We start from the raw sequence: 22,691 nt of genomic DNA, 5'->3' as shown, positions 1-22,691 counted from the left end.
AATGATTTTTGTTGTCAATAACCAATGAGCAAGAGCACTAAGACATTTTGTTCAAGGTTGGCCTGACAAAGCACAAAATGAGAGAGAGGTGGGGTAGGGGAATGGTCTTTTATGAAATTGGTGTTGTGTGTTTAGACCTTGAAACCTCCCCCTTAAATAAATTCAGACAAAACTCAACTTTTGGCTTGGTTTTTGGCAGAATTTAGGCCACAACTTTATTGATTGGTTCATAGCTGCCAAGTCCCGGTTACTAAAATACGGGATCAGCAGCGCCGGCACCGGAAGTCGCTTCTACGCATGTCCAGACATGCGTAGAAGCAACTTCTGCTGCCGGCGCTGCCCGATTTCCGGTGCCCAAGCATGGGCAGAGCGGCACCAGAAGAAATCCAGGGGAATTACGGGATATTTCGCCATTTGGGATGACAGCGGGAAACGGCTTTAAAAACGGGGGTTTCCCGGGGAAAACGGGAGACTTGGCAGCTATGGATTGGTTGCATAGGCTCTGGTTCGACTCTGGTAGCGCTGACCCAGAGCTCCATCATAGGTCAGCCTAGGGTGAACACCTGGAATGGCAGAAAGCCGGGGACATGCTATGTCCACCTCCCAGGTGCCCCCTGGACTCAGGCACAGGAACAACCCCTCGCAGGGTTGACCAAACCATTGAGTCCCTGGATTCCTTTAACGGAATACCCTTCACATAGGGATGGTGAGAGCGTTCCCCCATCCCTATCACCTGAACCAAAGCTTATCCGCAACCTTTCAAGTTGTGGCGATTTGCTACGCGGCAGGCGAAACCCAAATGGCACCAGTCAATTAGCCAAGTGGGGGAAATTCCTGCCGTGCCCCTGTCCCAACGACAGACAACACATGATGGCATAGCAAGGTCAAGCGCGCAAGCCCTAAATATAGGGAGAAGTGAGCGGGTGTTCCAATGCACTGACCAAGAGAGAAAGCTGAGGATCACGTGCATTGTCATATATAGGTCCCTTGATGCATTTTGGCTAGCGCCCATTGCTCATATTGAACCCAGCATCAAGGGACCTACCAATCAGGTGTTGTGGCTATCCAATAGTACCCACCCACAACATAAGGGTTTGGTTGCCAGGTCTCTTTGAGGGAGGACACGATCTGGAGCCGAAGGCTGGGAGTTCAAAGGAGTGGTTTTGGGTTTGGGGGCTCAGACCCCACTCCTTCCTCATATTGTTAGGCATGTTACTTGAATCCCAGTCTCACCAGTACACCTTCTGCTATGTGGGTGTTTTGTGACTGGTCATGCCTTCCAGGCAGCCATTTTGTGATGCTGCTCACAGCACTCTCAAAAAACCCTTAGGGACCCCTACTTTAAGTTGCCACAAGAAACTAAGGCAATTTTGCAATACCCTAAACAGAGACCCAGTTCAGATGTAATGAGAAACCATGATTTATGTGAAAGACCTGCAGGCAGCCTCAGGCTCACATGCTCCCTCCTTCTCTTTCTTTTCACACAGTGGGAGGGGATTAGAAGCTTACATTGATGGTTTGCTACAAAGCACAGTTTGCCATCCTGTCTGAATACAGGAAACTGCAGCCTGTACAAACTAGACCCTGGTTTTATATCCTGTTTTGCAAAAAAATAAATAAAAATAAAACAGTTTCTCATATTCCAACAAAATGGGAATTGTGGCTTGTTGCACAGCATGAATGTAATGTTCTTAATCTCAGAGTAACGAGGAGCAAAGCTTTCAGAGTGGCTGCTCCCGATTTTGTGGAAAGCTGTGTCTTTTTAGTGTTGATACTTGGCAGGCACCTGTTATTTCTACCTTCCAGAAACAACTGAATACAATATTCTTTTGAATACATCTTTCTCAATACAATGGTACCTCGGGTTACGAACTTAATTCATTCCAGAGGTCCGTTCTTAACCCGAAACCATTCTTAACCTGAGGCACACTTTTGCTAATGGGGCCTCCCGCTGCTGCCACACCCCCGGCACGCGATTTCCGTTCACATCCTGGGGCAAAGTTCTCAATCCGAGGTACTGTTTCCAGGTTAGCAGAGTTTGTAACCCAAAGTGTTTGTAACCCGAGGTACCACTGTACATCTGTCTTTGCAAGATGCTCTTTCCATTGGCTCTTTCCATTGTTTTTCAACTTACATTTAGTTGGACTTTGGTGCTCTTTCAAAAATTTGTTTTAGATTTTTAATGGTATGTTCATAAGCCTCATTAGAAGACCATTTATAAATTAAATAAATCTCTCCCCCTCCCCCCGTTGTTTGCAGACCAGGAGGAAGGGGAGGGAGGGACATGTGAGCCTGAGGTTTGCTTCAGTTTTTGTTTGAAATAACTAGCCATGGTTTGTCATTACACTAGGGAATTTTTAACTTTCGCCAAAGAGCTAACTGCTTTTTTAAATTACAGGTGGGTAGCCATGTTGCTCTGACGCAGTCAAAACAAAATTTTAAAAAATCCTTCCAGTAGCACCTTAGAGACCAACTAAGTTTGTCATAGGTATGAGCTTTCGTGTGCAAGCATGTGTATCTGAAGAAGTGTGCATGCACACGAAAGCTCATACCTATGACAAACTTAGTTGGTCTCTAAGGTGCTACTGGAAGGATTTTTTATTTTTATTTTTTTAAAGTTTCTGATAATGATGCCTTCAAATTGGTAATATGATTGATTCCCTGCATTGGGCTGATGGTTACTAAAAGTATCTTCATGTTCTGTTACTTTAAAGTTTGGAACACAGCTTTGTTTTTTTCTAAAAGCAAGTGCATGGAGATGTTGATGAACAGGACTAGAAACAGGATCGTGCTTTTACATGATATACTTAGCTTTTTTTTATTTTAGCTTTTTTTTTTTGCCATGGTCTTTCAATTCTACCATAATGAATCTTTTCTAAAACATTTTAAACAGCTGACTATTCAAGTTCTGCTTATTGTGTCTGCTCAGACTCCAGGGCCTGTGAAGCAGTTTTTTAAAGCAACAATAAAGCTCAGGAATGGAGGGAGATGTACTTTACTGCCGAAAACTCTGAGCACTAATTAGTTTCTTTTTCAAGTTGCTTATAATTGCCCCAGAAAGGGTTGAAGAGTTTGTCTACAGTTTTTTTTTTATAATCATTCCAGATTAGCCTTCCACTCCCAATGTATTTGTGAGTGATGCATCATGAAAATGATGACAAATTGCCCGTAAGTGCAGCAGGGGTGGAGATGCAAAAAAATAAATTTATTATTTATATTATGTATTTTGGATAGTGGTTTGTCCATCCATCTGTTCTCTGTGGCTTTGGCTGCCTCTCAAGATATCATTGCCAAACTCAGCACAAGGGCTTCCAAGGTAGGGGCAGTAGTCGTTGTCCCTGTTTGGATGCCAGGCACCCTTTTGAATCCCGATGGTGAACTGAAATGTCACTTTGTGGTGACTTTTGCCTGTTTTTTTTTTTTTTTTGGAATAGGTTCAGCCCCTTCTCGGTGTATCATTGCCAAACTCTGCACAAGGATTCATGAGGTGGAGGTAACACTCTTTGCCAATGTTTGGTTGCCAGCCGCCATTTTGAATCGAGATGGCAGACCAAAATTATCTAGCCATTACACTGATTAGCACCATCAGCTCTAAGTATATGAAATTCTTTTGTTATATATTTGAATCTTGTTTAAGTGGATCTGCTGTTATGTTTCACTTAGTGCTAGTTTATGCTGAATATGCTGCTCTACTGGGTTTACATAGTGTCTGTATTACTGTTGAAAATGGCCAGTTGCAAACCCAATGTTGCACATGTGCTTCACGATGTTTGTGTGAGCCTTAACAAATATCTTATGCCTTTGCATTAAACTCGTCCCAAATTCTGCAAGCAACGAGAACTAGGGTTGCCAGACTCAATAGAGGACAGGACTTCTGTGCCTTTAATTGCCCTGCTCTCTTTTGAGTCTGGAAACCTTAAAGAGAAACCAGCAGACCCTTTGTTTAATTTCCAAGCAAAAGGTTTCTCTTTAAGGTTTCCAGACTCAAAAGAGAGCAGGGCAATTAAAGGCACAGAAGTCCTGTCCTCTATTGAGTCTGGCAACCCTAACGAGAACTCCAAGGGTACAGGTTCTGCTTTCTTTGGAATGAGATCATCGGAGGCTTACCACAATTTGGTGATTTGTGCTTTACTTACACATAAACAGGTTAAGCAAAGGGAAAGTCCACTTTAACTCAAATTCACTGCTACCTATTAGGTGTCTAGAGCAGGGGCCGCCAACATGGGACACTTGAGGTTTCTTTAATGTCAGGACGTCATAACTGCTTTTCTCCTGCTGGAATTCTGAATTAACCTGAGCTGCTGTTTCATGGACTTTTAACACCTAGGATCTGATGCTGAGAAATGATTTGGCTGCGCTGCGTAAATATCCAACCATGTTGACTTCGGTTAGATGGTTTTTTCCCCAAAAAAATAAAGAGGGACTTAACATAGTTTGAAATTGTTTGTCATTTTATCTTGCTATCGCAAGTGCCAACATAGGTGGTAGCTGTCGTTTAATCTCACAGTTGTTAAATCCACATTAAATGATTCCGCATGACAAGTTGTTTTGGAGTTTAGGAATAGATGTTTGACCCTGTACCCACCCAAACATTGGTTTGGACCATAAATTTTCTCCCCTTTGCAGTGTATCTCAGTGCCACTTCCTCATAACACAACCATGAGCTCCATCTACTTGCCAAGTGGTACCCATTGTGTAGCCATGGTAATGGGTGAATTTGTGTTTGGTGTTTTTTTAAGGCCAGTAAGAGCATTAATCTCTATTATGTACTTTTCTGAAAACCCTATGTCCTTTCAGTCCAGCTGATGATATATGTAGCTGAATAGTTTGCAAACCGATTTTATCTCTGTTGAGATTTTAATTGGTACACTTGTTCATACCTTGTCCTCAGACAGGATCAAGGGTTTCATTTTGTTAAAGTTAAAGCAATTACGGCTTCCATTGCAACAAACAGGAAACAAAACAGGTTGGGGTGCAGCTGTGAAGTACCGATATGCAATCAGAAAGGGTCTCATTTGTTGGAATTGGTACTTCCGAGTAGTTATGAATATTTGCGCTGGTGATGCCACCATAAAGCTCTTTGGCAGCCAGTCATTGAATGAGGAATTAGGGGCAAATGAAGTAGAAATACCTTCCTCAACATCTGAAAACAGCTTAGGTTTAGCTTCTTAAATAAAATTGCACAGAGCTTCATTTAAGCTGGGTCAGGATGACTTTTGAAAGCACTATTTTCAGCTACGGCTGGATCTCAGCCATGCTCTCTCTTGTATGGCTGACTGCATAGGTGGCCTCAAAATCCATCTAGTTAAGATCCTAATTATTATTTTTTTGCTTTTCTTAGCTTTCATAAGGCTTTTTTACTCCCCCCCTCCTGAAATTAATCATCATCATCATAAATGCCCAGAGCTTTGCCTACACATACTGGGGAAAACGTTTACAACTAAATAGCAGGATTACTCTGGGATGTTTTGTGAGCCCCTCAACAAGCAACTCAGGCGTGGGAGAAGAGTCACTTTGAATCCTTTTAAGCAATAGAGAGTCAGTGAGGTGCAGTGGATTGGACCAGGACATGGTAGACCTGGGTTCAAATCTCCACTCGCCCATGAAGCTCATTGGGTAAACCTGGGTTAGGAACTATCTCCTAGCTTTGCCTGTCTCAAGGGGTTGTTGTGAGAATAAAATGTAAGGACCACATATTTCACCCAGAGCTCATTGGAGGAAAGGTGAGTTATAAATTTACAACAGTAAAATTCTAATTTTTTTAAAAAAACAACAACAAACCTTTTTTCCCCATAATCAGAAACATAATTCAATAACATGTAAGAAATAAGGTAAAAGAAAAAAAGGGAACCGAATAAAAATTAAAATATAAACTCACACAAAAAACAAACACAATTCTATTACTGTATTGATGTGTCAGCTGGAATACAGGCAGTGACCATTTTAGGTGGTCCTGCTGGCAAAACGTGTGCCCCACCCCCAGAATGCGTGCCACGTCCCTGGGGGCAGTGCGCCTGCTCTCCGCCCCTGGTGGCGGAGCATAGAGCTCCGCCGCTGATCTGTCATGGATGCTTTACTGAGATTCCTGCATTTCACGAGGTCAGACTCAATGACCCTTGGGGTTAACTCTACAATTTTATGATTCCTGTCCCCTTTCATTTATTTGGATCTAAATCTAGGTCTCTCTCCCCACCCTTACTTACACTTCAGAATGTGTAACTAAGAAACTGAAGCAAAATAAACCTCTTGTTGTTCTACACAAGGTCGTAGTAGGTGCTTGGGAGATCAGCAGACTGTGAATACTGCAATATTTTCTTAGAAGTTATATGTAAGCACCTGTGTGGAGCTTTCTGATGAAAACACACACACACACACACGTGATTTGATACAAGACATGGTGAAGGGCTGTATTTACAAGAGTTTTGTGTGTAGAAGGTCCCGTCTTCAGACCCCTGTTTAAAACTCTGGAAAGCTGCTATCATTAAGCATTCGACAATACTATCTTGAGGCAGATGGACTCAATGCAAAGAAGCTTTCTATGTTCCTATGTTCTATCTATGCTGGGACCTGAGTTTCATAGAGGCCTGTCACCTCCTTTTCCACACTTGAGGTGAATGAAAGACAGATACTGTACAGCTTTCCCCCATTTTCTTCTGTGTCGTCTTCTTGGTTCACTTATGAGTTTGGGGCCGCAAGTTGAGGAGGGTGCCAAGCTGCGCTCAGTGGCTGCCCCCCCCCACACACTTCAGTTTATACTGTCTGCATTGAGCTGTGGTGGTAAAAAGCAGTTGCCTGCAACCTTTCTTTGCAAGGTTCTACACAGGTTATTTGGTTACTAACTGCAAAAAAGTGATCTTCAAGTTGCTTTGAAGTACCTTTCTTTTTCGGTTTCTGCTTTGATGTCATTTATGCTAAGTAAGAATCAGCAGAGCAGAGCTTTACTTTGAGGTAACATTACTTTGAATACTATAAACCAGTAGCGTAGCTAACCGCTCGGACATACGAAGCAGCGCACATGCTGTGCACCCAGGGGTGGGGTGGGCCACCCAGGGGGGACAATCGGTGCGGTGATCCCCAGGGGGGATTTTTGTCAATAGCTGACTATTTTTGTCAAAGCTGACTATGGGAGTGGAAGAGTTGCTGGAGGTACTTCTTCCCCAGGGTGCTATTTAGGCTAGAGCCAGCCCTTGTCCCACTTCTGCTATAGAGTGAAGAAATACAGCATCACAGAGAACCGGCTGAAAGCCAGTGGAGCCCTGTTGGAAATAGAGGTGGCAACCAGGGTTGCCATATTTCAAAAAAGTAAAAACTAAGATACCCCAAAATTGTTGAGGCTTTTTTTTTAGGAAACCCCCAAAATTGGACGTATGGCATTCCTAGTGACAACCTTACCGCAAACAGATGTCATGAATTAAAGGTTTCGGGGCCAGCCAATTTAAACTGAGCAAGAAGCAGCCAGTCCAACCTTTTGCCAATTTGGTTGTGAACTAAAAACAAAAATGCTGATTCTAAAAAAACAAACAGAGGAATGTGGCCAGGTATTCTCAACAAGTGCTAATTTTCAAATATGACCCATTTTGATCACCATCTGAAATTCATTCCATTGTATCTTGTTCATTCAATTTGCATTTTTTCCATAAAATGGCCTTTGTAAAACATAACAGTGTATGATAAATAAAAGCCAAGCAAATTACACCATTGAATCAGATTTAAGTGCAACGAAAGAGGGCAACCCCGATATTTTGCCAGAATTATGTGAGGAATTGTGCCAAGTCAGAGTGGATATGCAAAGAAGGTTAATATAGTTTGGTTTATTTCTCACAGGCTGAAAAAGAGGTCATGGATCAAGAGAATGTTGGATTTGTGGTGTACAGTGGGATGTGTTGGTTTTTTAACCCTGTGTTAACTCTGTGAAGCTGTCGGTTGAAGAGGGGTGTGGGGAAGAGAATTTATCTAAATAAAGAAACTTCAAAGAAACTTCAAAAGCTGAAAAATTACTGACGTCTTCAGAGGGAGAAGGGGGACCCCAATGCTCAGATGCATGGCTTGTATCCACCAGGAGCTATTTGTTCAGTTTTGTGGGGGTGTATTTTATGGAACTCCCCTCTAACTGAGGTCGGATTGGCCCCTTCCTATTGAGCTTCCAGAACCTGCTGAAGAACCTTTTTTTTAAAAAAAAAAACCGAGCAAGCATTTTAATTAAAGTCTGATTTTATAGTTTTAACCGATTTCTACTGTATTCTTGTACACACCACTTATTGATTATTGTAGCTAAGCAATATATAAATTGTTTAAATAAATAAAATTCTGGGGCCATATAAAATTGGAGAACACAACACCGATCCTGCTCTGTTTGCATTGGCTGCCCATTTGTTTCTGAGACCTAGTGCTGGCATTGATATTTCAGAAGCCTAATGAGGACCAGATCATCTCAGAAGCTGCCTTCACCCAGATGACGCTGCCCAGCCTTTTATGACTGGCTTCGGAGGTCATGTTTTCTGTGCCATAATACCATGAGATCAGCCAGGCAGCTAGCTTTGAGATAATGCCCACAGTAGGACTTTGTGGACAGCTCGAGATGCTGTCTTCAGAGTGCCTGAGGGTATTGCAATGTTCTTTTAAAAAGTTAACAGGAAGTCCTTTTCATTTATTTATTTTTGAAGTCATCATGCAGCTCTTAGGTGCTCTGTAGGCAGCCTCCCTGGCTGCCCCCACTTTGGGCATTCTTCCATAGACATTCTAGGAAGTACAGGAAAGCCACAGAGGTGCCTGGGGGTGGCATAAATCTATGCTTGAAAAGGTGGGTTTTTTTTTTTAAGCACACCTTGTAATTTTATAAAGGTAATGACAAAATGAAAAGAAAAGACCCTGATGTTGGGAAAGATTGAGGGCACTAGGAGAAGGGGACGACAGAGGACAAGATGGTTGGACAGTGTTCTCGAAGCTACGAACATGAGTTTGACCAAATTGCGGGAGGCAGTGCAAGACAGGAGTGCCTGGCGTGCTATGGTCCATGGGGTCACGAAGAGTCGGACACGACTAAACGACTAAACAACAATGACAAAATGACAAATCTTCTTTCCACACCTGAAAACAACTGAAATCCCCCCCCCTGCTTTCATTGAGGATGGGAAAAGATTTGCACAACTGTGGTCATGGATTCAGCACAGCACAAAATTACATACATTACAATGGGAACAGCCAGGTTATTGCACAGCTAATACTAAATTAGATCTGGTGGGAAATAGAAGAAATGTCCCTTTTTACTGTGCTGCTGAATCTAGACAGTAGATGGCAGCAGGCTTCTGAATCTGCTGCAAAAGCAACAATGTAACCTATATGTGATCATGGAATCTGAATTATAGAATCTTAAGGGTTGGAAGGTACCCCTTGGGTCATCTAGTCCAACCCCCTGCAATGCAGGAATCTCAGCTATAGCATCCATGATAGATGACCATCCAACCTCTGCTTAAAAACCTCCAAGGAAGCAGAGTCCACCACCTCTCGTGGGAGTCTGTTCCACTGCTGAACAGCTCTTAATGCCAGAAAGTTTTTTTCCAAATGTTTAGTCGGAATCTCCTTTCTTCCAACTTGAAGCCATTGGTTCGAGTCCTACCCTCCAGAGCAGGAGAAAACAAGTGTGCTCCTTCCTCCATGTGACAGCCCTTAATATATTTGAAGATGGCTATCGTTTCTCCTCTCAGTCTCCTCTTTTCCAGGCTAAACATACTAAGCGTTTCCGAATTTTGTGATACAGTTTTCCAGCAAAAAAACTATGCACAAAGATACAGGGAAAATAACATATAAATTATATTAATGAAAACAACTTTTTAATATATAAAAGTATGTTTCCTGAATTGCAGTCTATTTATTTAGTTCCAAAGTGGTGACTTCTCTTGGATTGCATGGAATCATCTAATTAAAAAGTGAAGAAAGGGCACGAAACTAGAGCTGGGTCGGAATCTCAGGTGGTGGCTAGTTAAGCGGAAATTCCACCAGGAAGGTGGAATCCTTTGGGCACTAGTAGACAGCAATCTTGCTTTGTTTTCCCTGTATCTGAGAGGACAGTAGAGAATGGAATCCTGATCAGATCGAAACAATGATGGCAGAAATGATAAATGGCACTGTCTATAAATGAACTTGCAAAACAAATGGGAATATATATTTTTGGGGGGGAATTATCTTGAAATAAGAAAATAGGCAACCTAATTCTGTGCATGTTGACTCAAGATATTCCTGCTTAATTCAGTAGGGCTCACTCGCAGGATTGCAGGCAACAACTGCCCCCCCCCCAAAAAAAAAGAATTATGGGAACTGTAGTTTGCTCCTCACATAGTTATAATTCCTAACAAACTACAGTTTCTAGGATTTGGGGTGTATGTGCTTTGAATATGCTTTAAAAGTATGGTGTGTGTATTCAGCCCAAGTAAACTTTATGAAGAATTGCAATACTGTATGTACTGTAGTAATATAAAGACAAAAAAAGTCACCTTGTTGAGCAACTCTTAGTCACTATTCATTTCTCAAGTTTTGTATACAGTGCAATATGGAATTACTCTAATTGAGATAATCTGGTAATGATGTTAGTGGAGGAGAGGAAATATTTCAAGTGGGTGGGAATATTTGCATGAATTCTTCATGAATGAGCATTTCTGTTCATGAATTATGTTAGTGCAGAAAGGTATGCCTAGCAAATATTTTAAGCAAAGTCTCCCCTGCAAAGATGTGCAAGTGATTTGCGTAGTTACATTTATGTCAAACCTATTCATTTTTATTCATTGCAAACCTATTCATTTTTATTCATTTATTTGAAACATTTATGTCCCCTGTCTTTCCAAAATGTTTGAAGCGGCTAAGGACGAAAACAAAATATAACATACATGGTTTTAAAAACATACACCCAAAATACAAAATTATGTCAATATTTAGATGACCTAATACCAACTATTATATTTTTATAAGATGAATTTTGAATGGATTCACATACCATTCTTCCATACTGAGGATATTCTTGTAGACAGGTTTCCTAATAAATCAATGAGAATACCTGCTGGGCTAGGTTTTGTTGTGTGTGTATGTTCAGAGGTATTGTTGATGCTGCAGTGTTGCAATTACAAGGACAGCCTTTATAATTTTTTTAATCTACATATGACTAGGAATTAGAATATTTCACTTGTTCCACTACTTTAATGTTTCGCTGGTTCTTCTCTGTGGTTTGCTCTCATCAGTATCTCACTTTTGAATTCTGGTTTCAACAAAATAATTTTTTAAAATTAATTTCAATTCAATTTGGTTTCAACTCCTCCAGCTCATTTGCATTCTTCTGTCCCTCTGTATGACTGATGCACACTAGTAAATATACAAAAATAACTTTGCTATGCATGAGGATCACTTGAAGATTGCTTTTTTGCATTCTTGCATGCATCATAAGGTGGTTCGTGCCAGGGCAACCCCCCCCCCACCCCACCCCTTAATTTCACATATATGCTGATGGGGTCTGAACTGGTGGTGGCTGACCAGGAATGAAACCTTGTGCTCGTAGTACATTGCCTGATGCAGACATCGACCCAGTGTTCAGCAGCTGTGAAAAAGGCAAACGGCATTAGGAATCCAATATCTTGACGCTGTTATACAGATCTGCGGTGCAGCTGCATTTGGAATATTATGTACAGTTCTGGTCTCCAAGCTGCAAAAACAAATTGGAAAAGGTTCAGAAAAGGACAACCAAAATGATCAAGGGGGTGGAGCAGCTCCCCTACATAGGTGCCAACTCCCTAATGTCCTTGGGAGAATCTCAATTTTAGATACTCTTAGTTACAGGTAGGTAGCCGTGTTGGTCTGGATCGAAGTAAAATAAAAAAAATTCCTTCAGTAGCACCTTAAAGACCAACTAAGTTTTTATTTTGGTATGAGCTTTCGTGTGCATGCACACTTCTTCAGATACTCTTAGAATTAACTCCTTGGAGGTCCATATATAATCAATTCTTCCTGAACGTTGATTAGGTTCCGAGAAGAATGTGAACTGTTTTGTTGTAGGATTTTTAAGCCTCCAAATGTCCATTAAACCAAAATTATCCACTAAATCAAAAAATGTTTTCGGTAACTTGCCTTCTTTTGTGTCTTTCCTTTTTCTTGATCTGTCTCGTTCCGGCAGAACAGCTCCATGGAGATCTCCCATTAAAATTATTCTCTGATCCAAAAAGTCAAACAGTCTCTCGTCTAGTTTCTTGTAAAATTCTGCCTTTTTGTCATTAGGCGCATAAACTCCAACAATAATCCATTTTCCACCCTGCAGCGTGATTTGGACTATCAACACTCTTCCTTCCTCGTCTTTGAAAATCAATTTTGGGTCGTATTTCTCCTTTATATACAAAACAACACCACGTTTTTTATTTGAAGTTATAAAGTCTTTCCCCAATCTTTTATTGAAAGAAAGTAGTTTCTCAGGCAGAGGAAGCAGTGGTGGTTACCAACCTAGATGGCTTTAAAAGAAAACTTCATGGAAGGGAGGGCTATTGATGGCTACTAGCCATGTTGGCTATATTCTGGCGCTCTGGTCTGGACCACTGAGCCTCTTGGGCTTGCTGATCGGAAGGTCGGCGGTTCAAATCCCCGCAACGGGGTGAGCTCCCGTTGCTCTGTCCCAGCTCCTGCCAACCTAGCAGTTCGAAAGCATACCAGTGCAACTAGATAAATAGGTACCGCTGCGGCGGGAAGGTAAACAGCGTTTCTGTCACTCTGGCAGTCGTCACAGTCTTCCGTGTGCCAGTAGCAGTTTAGTCATGCTAGCCACATGACCCGGAAAGCTGTTTGTGGACAAATGCCGGCTCCCTCGGCACTGCAACCCCATAGTTGCCTTTGACTGGATTTAACCGTCCAGGGGTCCTTTACGTTTTTACCTTTACCTTATTCTGCCTGCACAGTTGGAGGCAGTAATTCTTCTGAATGCCCATTGCTCTAAACCACAGGAGGGGAGAGGGCTCTTGGGCTGAAACCCTGCTTGCAGCTTTCCCACAGGTATCTGGTTGGTGAGACCAGGATGCTGGCCTTAGATGGGCTATTGACCTGATCCAGCAAGCTCTTCTTATGTTTTTAGCTTCTTATGTTGCAGTATTTAATCAATGCACAATGAACACAGATAATGAAAGGGCATGAAGTACTCTGTACAAAATTCAGAAATAAAAAATGGAACAATTAGGTATTCCTGATGCATTGGCTTGACTTCAGAAACAAGACTAGCTAATTCAGAAGTGCACTACAAGCTTTTGGATATTTCATTGTTACGGGTTCCTCCAATTATGGTTTATGGTCATTAATTATAGGCATGATAGTGGCTCCATTAACTTCAGTGCGGTTAGCATCATAACTTATTCGTAAGTCATAGAGAGATTTCGGCTGTAAATAACAGGATTTGGTACTAGGAATGCCTGGATTTGAAATACTTACTTTAATATCGACATTGCTTTGGCCTTTGCGATTGTTGTTGAAATGAACCATGAAGTATTAGATGTTCTGTAAAGGGTTTCCTTTCAACGTTTTGGAAAATATTTGTGGAAGATACTGGGGTAAAGAGTGGGGAGTTTTTAATAGATGTCATATTAATAGCTTTTCATCCTGCTTCCCAAGTGAAAAATTAATAGGATTCAGTCTGACACACAGACTTCAGCCTTCCTATTCCACTTAATCCTATTGTTTTGAGTGTATTTTGTATAATTAATTGTGCAGATGTGGTAAAGCCACAAAGACTGACATTATTAGACAAAAATTCTACCAGCTGCAATATGAGGCATAATAAACAGCTTTTTTTTAAAAAAAAGAATAGATTTGGCATATTTGGGGAGCTGTTTCATGATGAACAGATTTAGCAATGAACAATTAAGCTATGTGTCTTGATCTAGTAGGTGTCTTTTTATGTTCTTAATATTTAGTTAAAAACAACAAGGAGTCCTACAAGGTAGGGAAAGGGAGGGAAACATGCTAAAATTTATTGCTGAAATATGATTTAGAGGATACAAAGATGTGCAAAATCATACCAGCATTATTTTTCTCTTTGAGGAAGGGGACTGTATGGAAGAGGCACAACTGGATCATTCACTATTTTTATTTTTATTTAAAAGCAGCTTAACATAATATCTGCCTTTGATTTGAACTGTGGCACAGGAAGAGACTGTGTTCCCTATTTACCATGTCCCTGTCCCAAATCAAATCAAATCAAATTCTGGGGAAAGTCTCATCATGATTGAACTGTAATTTAGTGTTATGCCATTGCCTCCAAGGCATCCAATATTGAACCCCAATGGCAGCCATTTTGTGACTGGCACCCCCAGCACGCTCACATTCAAAATGTGACCCCTGGCCCAAACGTTGGTGACCCCTGTCATATACTCTCATCATATTCTCTCATCTCCACCTGCCCTGTAATCATTTCTCCCTCTGCCCCCAACATAAGTTCCACTCTGCTCTGAGAAACGGAAAAAAATGTTTTTTAATCTGTTATTCTCTTGAACTAACAGAATTTTGTTCCTACAGGAGGTTTATGGAAACCCATTTGAGAATAATTCCTAGAGAAGCATTCTCCAATCTTCCCAACATCTCCAGGATGTAAGTTCCAACCCCCAATGTGTTTTTATATTAAAATGGGGTGAAGCATTAAAAACAACTTTGGTAGCTCAGATTGTTAGCAGAAGTAGCTGAATAAAGCTGACTGAATCCAAGAAGTTTTTTTTTAAAAAAAAAACACCAGGCAGACTTGACTGAGTAACAAACAGATGAGGTGAACAAAATGGTTCAGGCCTGATGTCAATAGGCAGGGAGTTCCAAAGTGTATATGCCAACAAGAAATAAATTAATAATACACTAGGGATGTTGGGACATGGGTGGCGCTGTGGGTTAAACCACAGAGCCTAGGGCTTGCCGGTCAGAAGGTCGGCAGTTCAAATCCCCTTGACGGGGTGAGCTCCCGTTGCTCGGTCCCAGCTCCTGCCAACTTAGCAGTTCGAAAGCACGTCAAGGTGCAAGTAGATACCAAGCGGGAAGGTAAACGGCGTTTCCATGTGCTGCTCTGGTTCACCAAAAGCGGCTTTGTCATGCTGGCAACTTGACCTGGAAGCTGTACGCCGGCTCCCTCGGCCAATAATGCGAGATGAGCGCCGCAACCCCAGAGTCGGTCACGACTTTACCGGTCAGGGGTCCCTTTACCCTTAGGGATGTTGCACTCCACACATTATTGGAATCGTAATTCATCAGCCCTTGCCATGGTAGCCAGTGCTTAAGGATGATTGGAATTGGAATCCAGCAACATCTGAAGGACCACAGCTTCCCCATCACTGCTATGTCCAGACTAAACAACTATTCTGTGGTCCTCCTACCTGGTTGCCAAGTAACACCCTGCCACCAACACAAGCCTGCCTTGCAACCGTAGTTCTCTGGACGCAATGAGAACTGTTATGTATCTCTGCAGCCAGATGTTGCATTATTAACTGCTTTAAAAACCGTAAGTACAAATTAACCTTTTGACCGCACGTTTTGGCGTGATTCCCCTGCCATCATTACTTTAGCCAATTAAAAACAATGAAAGAAAAGAGGGGCAGCTAACCTCCCGATGTGGTTGGACTCCAGCTCCCATCAGCTCCAACCAAAATGATCAGGGACAATGGGACTTGTAGCCCAACATCTGGAGGGCACAACATTGACTCTCCCTGGAGCAGAGGGATACTTACAGAGGACAGATACAATGAACTCAGCTCATAGATTTCCATCTGCCTTTGTGTATGACCTCCCTTCCCATTTTTCTCCCATGTAGCTATATCACCATAGATGCAGTGCTGCAGATCCTGGAGGCTCATTCTTTCAGAAATCTAAACAAAGTCACGCATATGTAAGTAGATGAAAATCCTTGAATAATTTGAACTGGTCCTATGATATGAACAGCTGGTAAAATGTGTTCAGCTGGTTGTGTGAACTTGGCTACAGTAGATCAGCTCATAAAGTTAAGGTTATCAAGAGATGCATTTATCTCTTCAAAACTGTTAATTTTCAAACATCAGTATTATTAATATTAATATTTAAAGGGCTAAATAAGAATGTCAGTTCCACAGCTCCCTAATTTGCTGCTTATTCCAAATCCTAGTCTCTCTTTTGGATATATAGCTTCCAATGACTGTTTAACTACAGTGGTGCCTTAACTTACGAATTTAATCCGTTCCGAAGGCACCTTCGTAGGTCGAAAAATTCGTAAGTCAAAAAGCGCCATTGGAAACGCGATTTCCCATAGGAATGCATTGGAAATGGGAAAATTCGTAAGTCGAAGCAACCCTATCTAAAAATTCGTAAGTTGAAAAATCCCTATCTAAAAGCACCGCGGTTTCCTTTCGGGTGTCAAGACATTCGTAAGCACACGGCCATTTGTCCCATTTGTAAGTCGAAAAATTCAGTTGTCGAGTCGTTCGTAAGTCGAGATACCACTGTATTTGGATGCCTGATTATTATCTTCCAAAGCAGCTACTCTATTCCCAACTTAAGAATGTTCTCAAGCCAAATCTTAAAAAATGTAGTATAAGCACTGATAACTGCCTTTACCAAAGGTGTAGTGGAGTTTGAAGAGGCACGAACTCAGGGCACAAAGGAGAATTGAGCTAAGAGGATGATCAACTCCCACCCAGAAACCTATGTCCCCACTGTGGAAGGACGTGTGGATCCAGAATTGGCCTCCACAGTCACTTATGGACTCACTGTTAAGACCATGTTCATGGAAGACAATCTTACTCAGCTACGAGTGATCGCCAAAAAATTAACTGTATGGTGAACTATGTATATACCAGCTATAGAAGAAAACCCATAGATGGAAATGAATGAAAACTACGTTTCCAAAAAATAAAAAAAATGAATGAAAACCCATATTCATACAGAGTCGCTAACAATGAACACCAATATGACATGCTAGTGCCATTAACTGGTGGGTTTGTTTTGCAGCATTCGGAAAGTTGCATAATATTAATTGATATCCACAGTCTATTTGCAACTGCTAGATTGTGCTGGTAAACAGGATTATGAAGCCCAAAGGACACACTCATCTAACCATACCTCTTGTCAATTAAGAAAACTTAATTGGGGAAAGGTTAAAAGGTTTGACTATGCATGCCAGATATCATTCTGTGAGGGAAAGCCCTTCAGAATGTGAGTGTTTTTTTCTGAATTCTCTTCAGAGCCCCTTAGATCATTAGCATTAGTTGAATGTCACTGGCTTCTGTGTAATTATTCTCCAGAGGGCAAGGTCAGTTGGGGAACAAACAAATGCTGTACATTTATGTTACATTACATTTTAGAAGCCTTACTTCTAAAATAATATTTAGCTGCTATCATCAAAGTTTGTTTAAAGATTGGTTTCAATTACTTTAAACAGTTTTAGGGGAAAACCAGCCATGCAACAGAGGACTATTCAGAAGTATATATATTTATGTATGTGTTAACATTTATTTTTAAAGGAAAGCGAGTGAGTGAACACACCATCTGTATATTTTAATGCTTTGTTTGTTTGTTTAATTGAGAACTTGCTCCTCATAAAAAGAGGGGCTAATTGCTCTGGCTTCGACAAGTGCTCAGAAAAAGGAGCGTAAGAATCACCTAGTCCAAAATTTTGTCTCAGACTATGGAAGGCAAAATAGCTCTCGAGGAGCTCATAAGGAGGGCATGATAGGCAGGCATAGATTGGCTGGATGCAGAGGCGTGGGGGGGGGGGAAGCACTGGCTGGGGAATCCCCAAGGGAACCCCCCAGGGGAAGAAGGCTGGGAGCCAGAGGAGTGGTGGTGGGATGGATGAGTGGTCAGAGGGAGAAGAAGAGGCAGACTGGGAGGAGGAGGTGTCGGAAGCAGAAGAGGGAACAGGGTTTGGTGTGTGTCGTTAAGTTAACAAAAGAAGTGGCTCTGTGGCAGAGACCCAATGGGTGGGTCCCGCCTCTCAACTAGCTGTTAGTTAGAAAGGCAAATGCCAGAGTTGAGGTGTGTGAGAGGTAGAAGCTAGCAGCAGGCTGGACAGCTGAGAGAAAGAGCCATGCCTGTTTTCATCTGGAATCCAAGGCTGTGGCTATGGGAGAAGCAATACCCTCATGGGGTGTTAATGCTGTGAGCCCCTCCATTGTAGGCTCAGGATGTAAAGGTAAAGGGACCCCTGACCATTAGGTCCAGTCGTGACCAACTCTGGGGTTGCGGCGCTCATCTTGCATTAATAAGTTATAGTTCTTGGCCGAGGGAGCCGTTGTACAGCTTCCAGGTCATGTGGCCAGCATGACACAGCCGCTTCAGGTGAACCAGAGCAGCGCACGGAAACGCCGTTTACCTTCCCGCTGTAGTGATACCTATTTATCTACTTGCACTTTGACGTGCTTTTGAACTGCTGGGTTGGCAGGAGCTGGGACCGAGCAATGGGAGCTCACCCCGTCGCAGGGATTCTAACCGCCGACCTTCTGATCGGCAAGCCCCTAGGCTCTGTGGTTAGGCTCAGGTTGTAGATATGTGTAAATAAACCATATATCATAAAGACACCGCAGTGTCTGCTTGTCATCATTCCTAGGAAACTGATCCCTGGAACCCCTGGAATCTTGTGCCATTCGGAGACTGGAGTGGCATGCCATAAGATAGATAGATGATAGATAGATAGATAGATAGATAGATAGATAGATAGATAGATAGATAGATAGATAGATAGATAGAGATAGATAGATAGATAGATAGATAGATCACACACCAAAACTGTGGCTGGCTTTTCATTTTCTAGCACTGGCTTTTGCTTCTTGAATTCCAGGCAGGTCAGAAGGAATCCAGCCATATGGCAATGCTAAAATCGCCTGCATGCTTTGTTTTGTATTGTTAATTAATTTAATATTCTTTCTGAGCCCATATTCATAACTGAAATCTTTTTGCACATCAGAAAATCTTTTTTGTGTCTGACCTCGAAAACATTATAAACAACTGTGGGTTTTTTTTATCACAAAGACCAACATATTACAAAGACAAGCAGGCCAAGTAGTGTTTCTTTTCTGTTGTATAACTGTAAAGGGGTCCAATCCAATCTTTTCAGAAAATTATGCTAATCGTACCACCCAGAAAACAGGTCCTGCCTTTGAGTGAGGTCAGCTTGTTACACGTTATTTGGACTAAACATTTGCTAATAGGCCATAGTTCACATGGAGCTCGTTTATAAGAATGGACTTTCAGTTCTCATAACTTCATAGACCAAACACAGGGGCGGAGAGCATCTGTTTTGTGTGCAGGTGCAATACTCAGCATCTCGGGGGGGGGGAGGAGATATCCTAGTCTGAAAGCCTGAGCTAGATGGATCAGTGGTCTGACTCTGTATAAGGTATCTTCCTATTGGGGGTGTGGGGGTGTTTTAATGTGAGGTGTGCAAGAACAGAAACACTTACCTTCTTTGTGGACATTTGATTGTATTTTGAACAGAGAAATCCGAAATGCTAGAAACCTACAATACATAGATCCCGAAGCTTTCATGAATCTCCCGTTGCTGAAATACCTGTAAGTAGCCTACTGAAAACAAAAGACTAGGGAATTGCTATTCTTGTAAGATTTGGGCGCTTCCTTAACCTCAGGGTTCTACCCGCCAACATTAGAGTTCAAAATAGGGATATTTTTTCATGCTTACAGCAGTGCCCCAGTTCTTATTTTATGGAGGCTTACTGCCAGGGCATTTTTTCATCCATAAGTCACCGGAACTCAGTTCCGACTCCTCTCAGGTAGGAGCCATTGCCATTCTAAGAGAACAAGAGAGGCGATCACGGTGAGTTCTGGCACTTCTTTTCTAGAAAAAATACCACTGCTTACTGGCGTTTTGGAAAAAAGATTTACAAATATACAGGTTGAGCCAAGGTGAAGTATTACACCTTCAACTGAAGTCTGCTGCCCCATCTCAGCTCTCCTAGGGGAACAAGTCACCCCACCCACCCACCAGATGTTTTCAGAGCTCAAACTAACTCTTTCTCTCCCGGTCTGATGCACACTGCTAACCAATTATTCATTTTCACAAACACTGTGGATTACCACTTTTCTCATCTGGGCTGGGTGGGAGGAATCCCAGGCTGGATGTTGGCACATCAATAAGGTGGTTCAGGAAAACACGCTGTAAAGTTTATTATGGGAAATCACGTTGGCGAAAGGCAGGACTCCACAGCGTCATCTGGTGTCACAGTGTTATAACGCAAATCAAACGATTTTTCGTTACTAATGTAGCTGAGTCCCTAGACTTCCTCTGCCATTCAAAGGGTCAGCTGTCAACAGCAATAAATGAATCTCCCTAACAGATGAGATATACGTAGATGCTACACTCAGATAAATCTCCTGTCCAGCCAGTTTTGATCACTGCAGCCTAGTTTTGCAGAGATGTCAATCTTGCAATCGGGAATCACTGGCTTTGATGCTACCCTGGGAAGTCAGCTAGTCCAATCCTTGCTCCCACAGGTATATGAACCTAATTTATATCAGTGGAACTTAGTTTGGCCTAGATTGTACAATCATAGTTTTAAAGGCATATCTGCACTAACTATCTTAAATCTTTTGCAACCTTACAGTATACCACTTAGAGCTATGCTGCTAAACAGCATGTAAACTGTTTAAATAAATAAATGAATAAATAATAAAAAATGGATCTCTTTGTGTACATAGGCACACCATTTAATTCTCCTTCTCTCTTTCTGCTTTATTTCAGTGTGATCATGAACACTGGACTCAGAGTTTTCCCTGACCTCACGAAGATCAACTCAGTGACAGCAGATATGAACTTTTTGCTGCAAGTATCAGAGTTTCCCTTCTCCTTTAAGCGGCAGCCAATGAAGTTTATCAGGGCAGATAAAAGTTGTAGTCCGTTGTCTGTTGTGCACTGCTAGACTTCATGAAGAATAGAGGAGGAGAGAATCACAAGTGTTGTTTTCAGTGGCACCCTTTTTTATCTGTTGTAATTTCTGCTTCCAGCCAGAGTTCACCAGAGAGCCTCTCTGCGTGTTTCGGGTGCTCTAATTTGTTGCATAAATAGTACTGGAGAGGCTGCCCTTTGGGTGAAGAAGACAATTTGGAAACAAACAAACAAACAAACAAACAGCAAAGCTGCTGAAGTGCTGGTACTGTATATTATTTTCTCCATTGTCTATCCTTATTAGGATACTGCATCAGTTGAAATTTCCAGTTATCAAGGGCTGCCTCACATACAGTACAGTGCAGTTGTCTAAATGTCTAAAGAAAAATTAAGCATGTATGTGTGTGTCTATATCTATATCTATAATCACAGAGTTATATTAACATATAATTGTATTTTATTGTAATACTAAGCCTTTCCCTCTTTTTTCACAGTGAAATGGCTGATAATCCATACATGATTTCGGTGCCCGCAAATGCATTCCAAGGGCTATGCAACGAATCCCTTAGCCTGTATGTTGTTGTTCTCTCTTCCTCCTTTTTGTTTCAGTAGTTGTGAAGCAGTAGTTCAGCCTTAATGAGTAATGCTAACATAAGAAAATAGTTGTCAGTTGGAAAGATGATGGGCAGAGCAAGCAATGGGGGGATATGTTTGGGAGAGGGGCCACTGTTTCGCAAGCCCTACTGAGCTTTCCCCTGCCAAGGCAGTAAGTAGCCAGTTTGGAATTTTACCCCGAGTTGTTTATTTCTTAAATGTTACCTCCCATTGGTTTCAGTGGGAAGAAAAATAAATAGGCCAAGATATAATGGAATTTCATATAATGCCATCAAAACCAAAAATATATAGGTGTTCAAATGCTAGTTAGGGGGAAGTATACCTTGGCGATGGGGAGCAATGGGAACAAGCATTCCAGCGCCATGAGACTAAAGTAAGTTAGGACACAGTGTGCGTGCAAAAAGAAAAAAAGCCCAGTTGCAGTTGCATCACATCAGCTAATCTATGTTTTGTTTGTTTACAGAAAGTTATACAACAATGGGTTCACAAAGGTTGACGCCCATGCCTTCAATGGAACAAAGTTAGATTCTGTGTAAGTAATCAATAATACTTACCAATTGCATCATGCTTTCAGGTATCTAAAGAATATTGGATGCGTTATCTAGTTGCACTCCTTACAGCAACTCTATAAGGTAGGTCAGTGTCATTATCCCCGTTATTTCTGATGGGGGAACTGAAACTGAGCGAGTTTGGCTTGCCAAAGACCAGCTAGTGTGTTTATAGCAGATGTGCAATTCGAAACTGTTACTTCACGATTCATTGCTCAGTCTCTTAAACACTTTACCACACCAGGTTCAATTAAACACCTAACGACTTCAAAAAGTTTTCAATTTGGGTGAAACAGCATCTCATAGGACTTGTGCACATTTGAGATGGGTCTGGCTTTGAAGCTATGTTTTCTCCATTCAGATTTTAGCTCATTTCTTCACACTGAAGGCAGACAGATGCCAACAACAAGTTTACACACATGCCCATTTGCAGCTGAAGTTGAAATTAAATTGCTTATTCCCATCCATACTGGTAAATGCTCCCTTTTGTCTTTGTCTTCCAGTTTGTTTGTTTGTTTGAATGTGTTAATTTTGCACAAACGGGGCAGGTGTGCAGGAGTCTGCTAAGCAGTACTCACATCTTAAAAAATGAAAAATAATCAGCGAGCAAATTCCACAATAGCAAGCACCTGGGACTGAACTCCCAGTTCAACAAAAGCTTGCATGCA

The 22,691-nt window shown here is 41.7% G+C and overlaps 1 protein-coding gene across 1 annotated transcript in view; it reads left to right on the top strand.

Annotated features, from left to right (window-relative positions):
- Positions 1-14,536: 14,536 nt before the first annotated feature.
- The window catches only part of TSHR (thyroid stimulating hormone receptor), a 36,383-nt gene continuing 28,228 nt past the window's right edge, over positions 14,537-22,691 (top strand). Inside the window, exons 1-6 of the mRNA XM_035107835.2 lie at positions 14,537-14,601; positions 15,803-15,877; positions 19,456-19,530; positions 20,717-20,797; positions 21,355-21,432; positions 21,939-22,007. Of these exons, the coding sequence (XP_034963726.1) occupies positions 14,537-14,601; positions 15,803-15,877; positions 19,456-19,530; positions 20,717-20,797; positions 21,355-21,432; positions 21,939-22,007 (443 nt within the window). The remainder of the gene's footprint in view (positions 14,602-15,802; positions 15,878-19,455; positions 19,531-20,716; positions 20,798-21,354; positions 21,433-21,938; positions 22,008-22,691) is intronic.

The sequence above is a fragment of the Zootoca vivipara genome, chromosome 1 (genome assembly GCF_963506605.1).
Source record: "Zootoca vivipara chromosome 1, rZooViv1.1, whole genome shotgun sequence".
Lineage (NCBI taxonomy): Eukaryota > Metazoa > Chordata > Lepidosauria > Squamata > Lacertidae > Zootoca > Zootoca vivipara.
The sequence above is the reverse complement of the archived record's forward strand: the minus strand, read 5'-3'. Positions and strand labels throughout refer to the sequence as shown.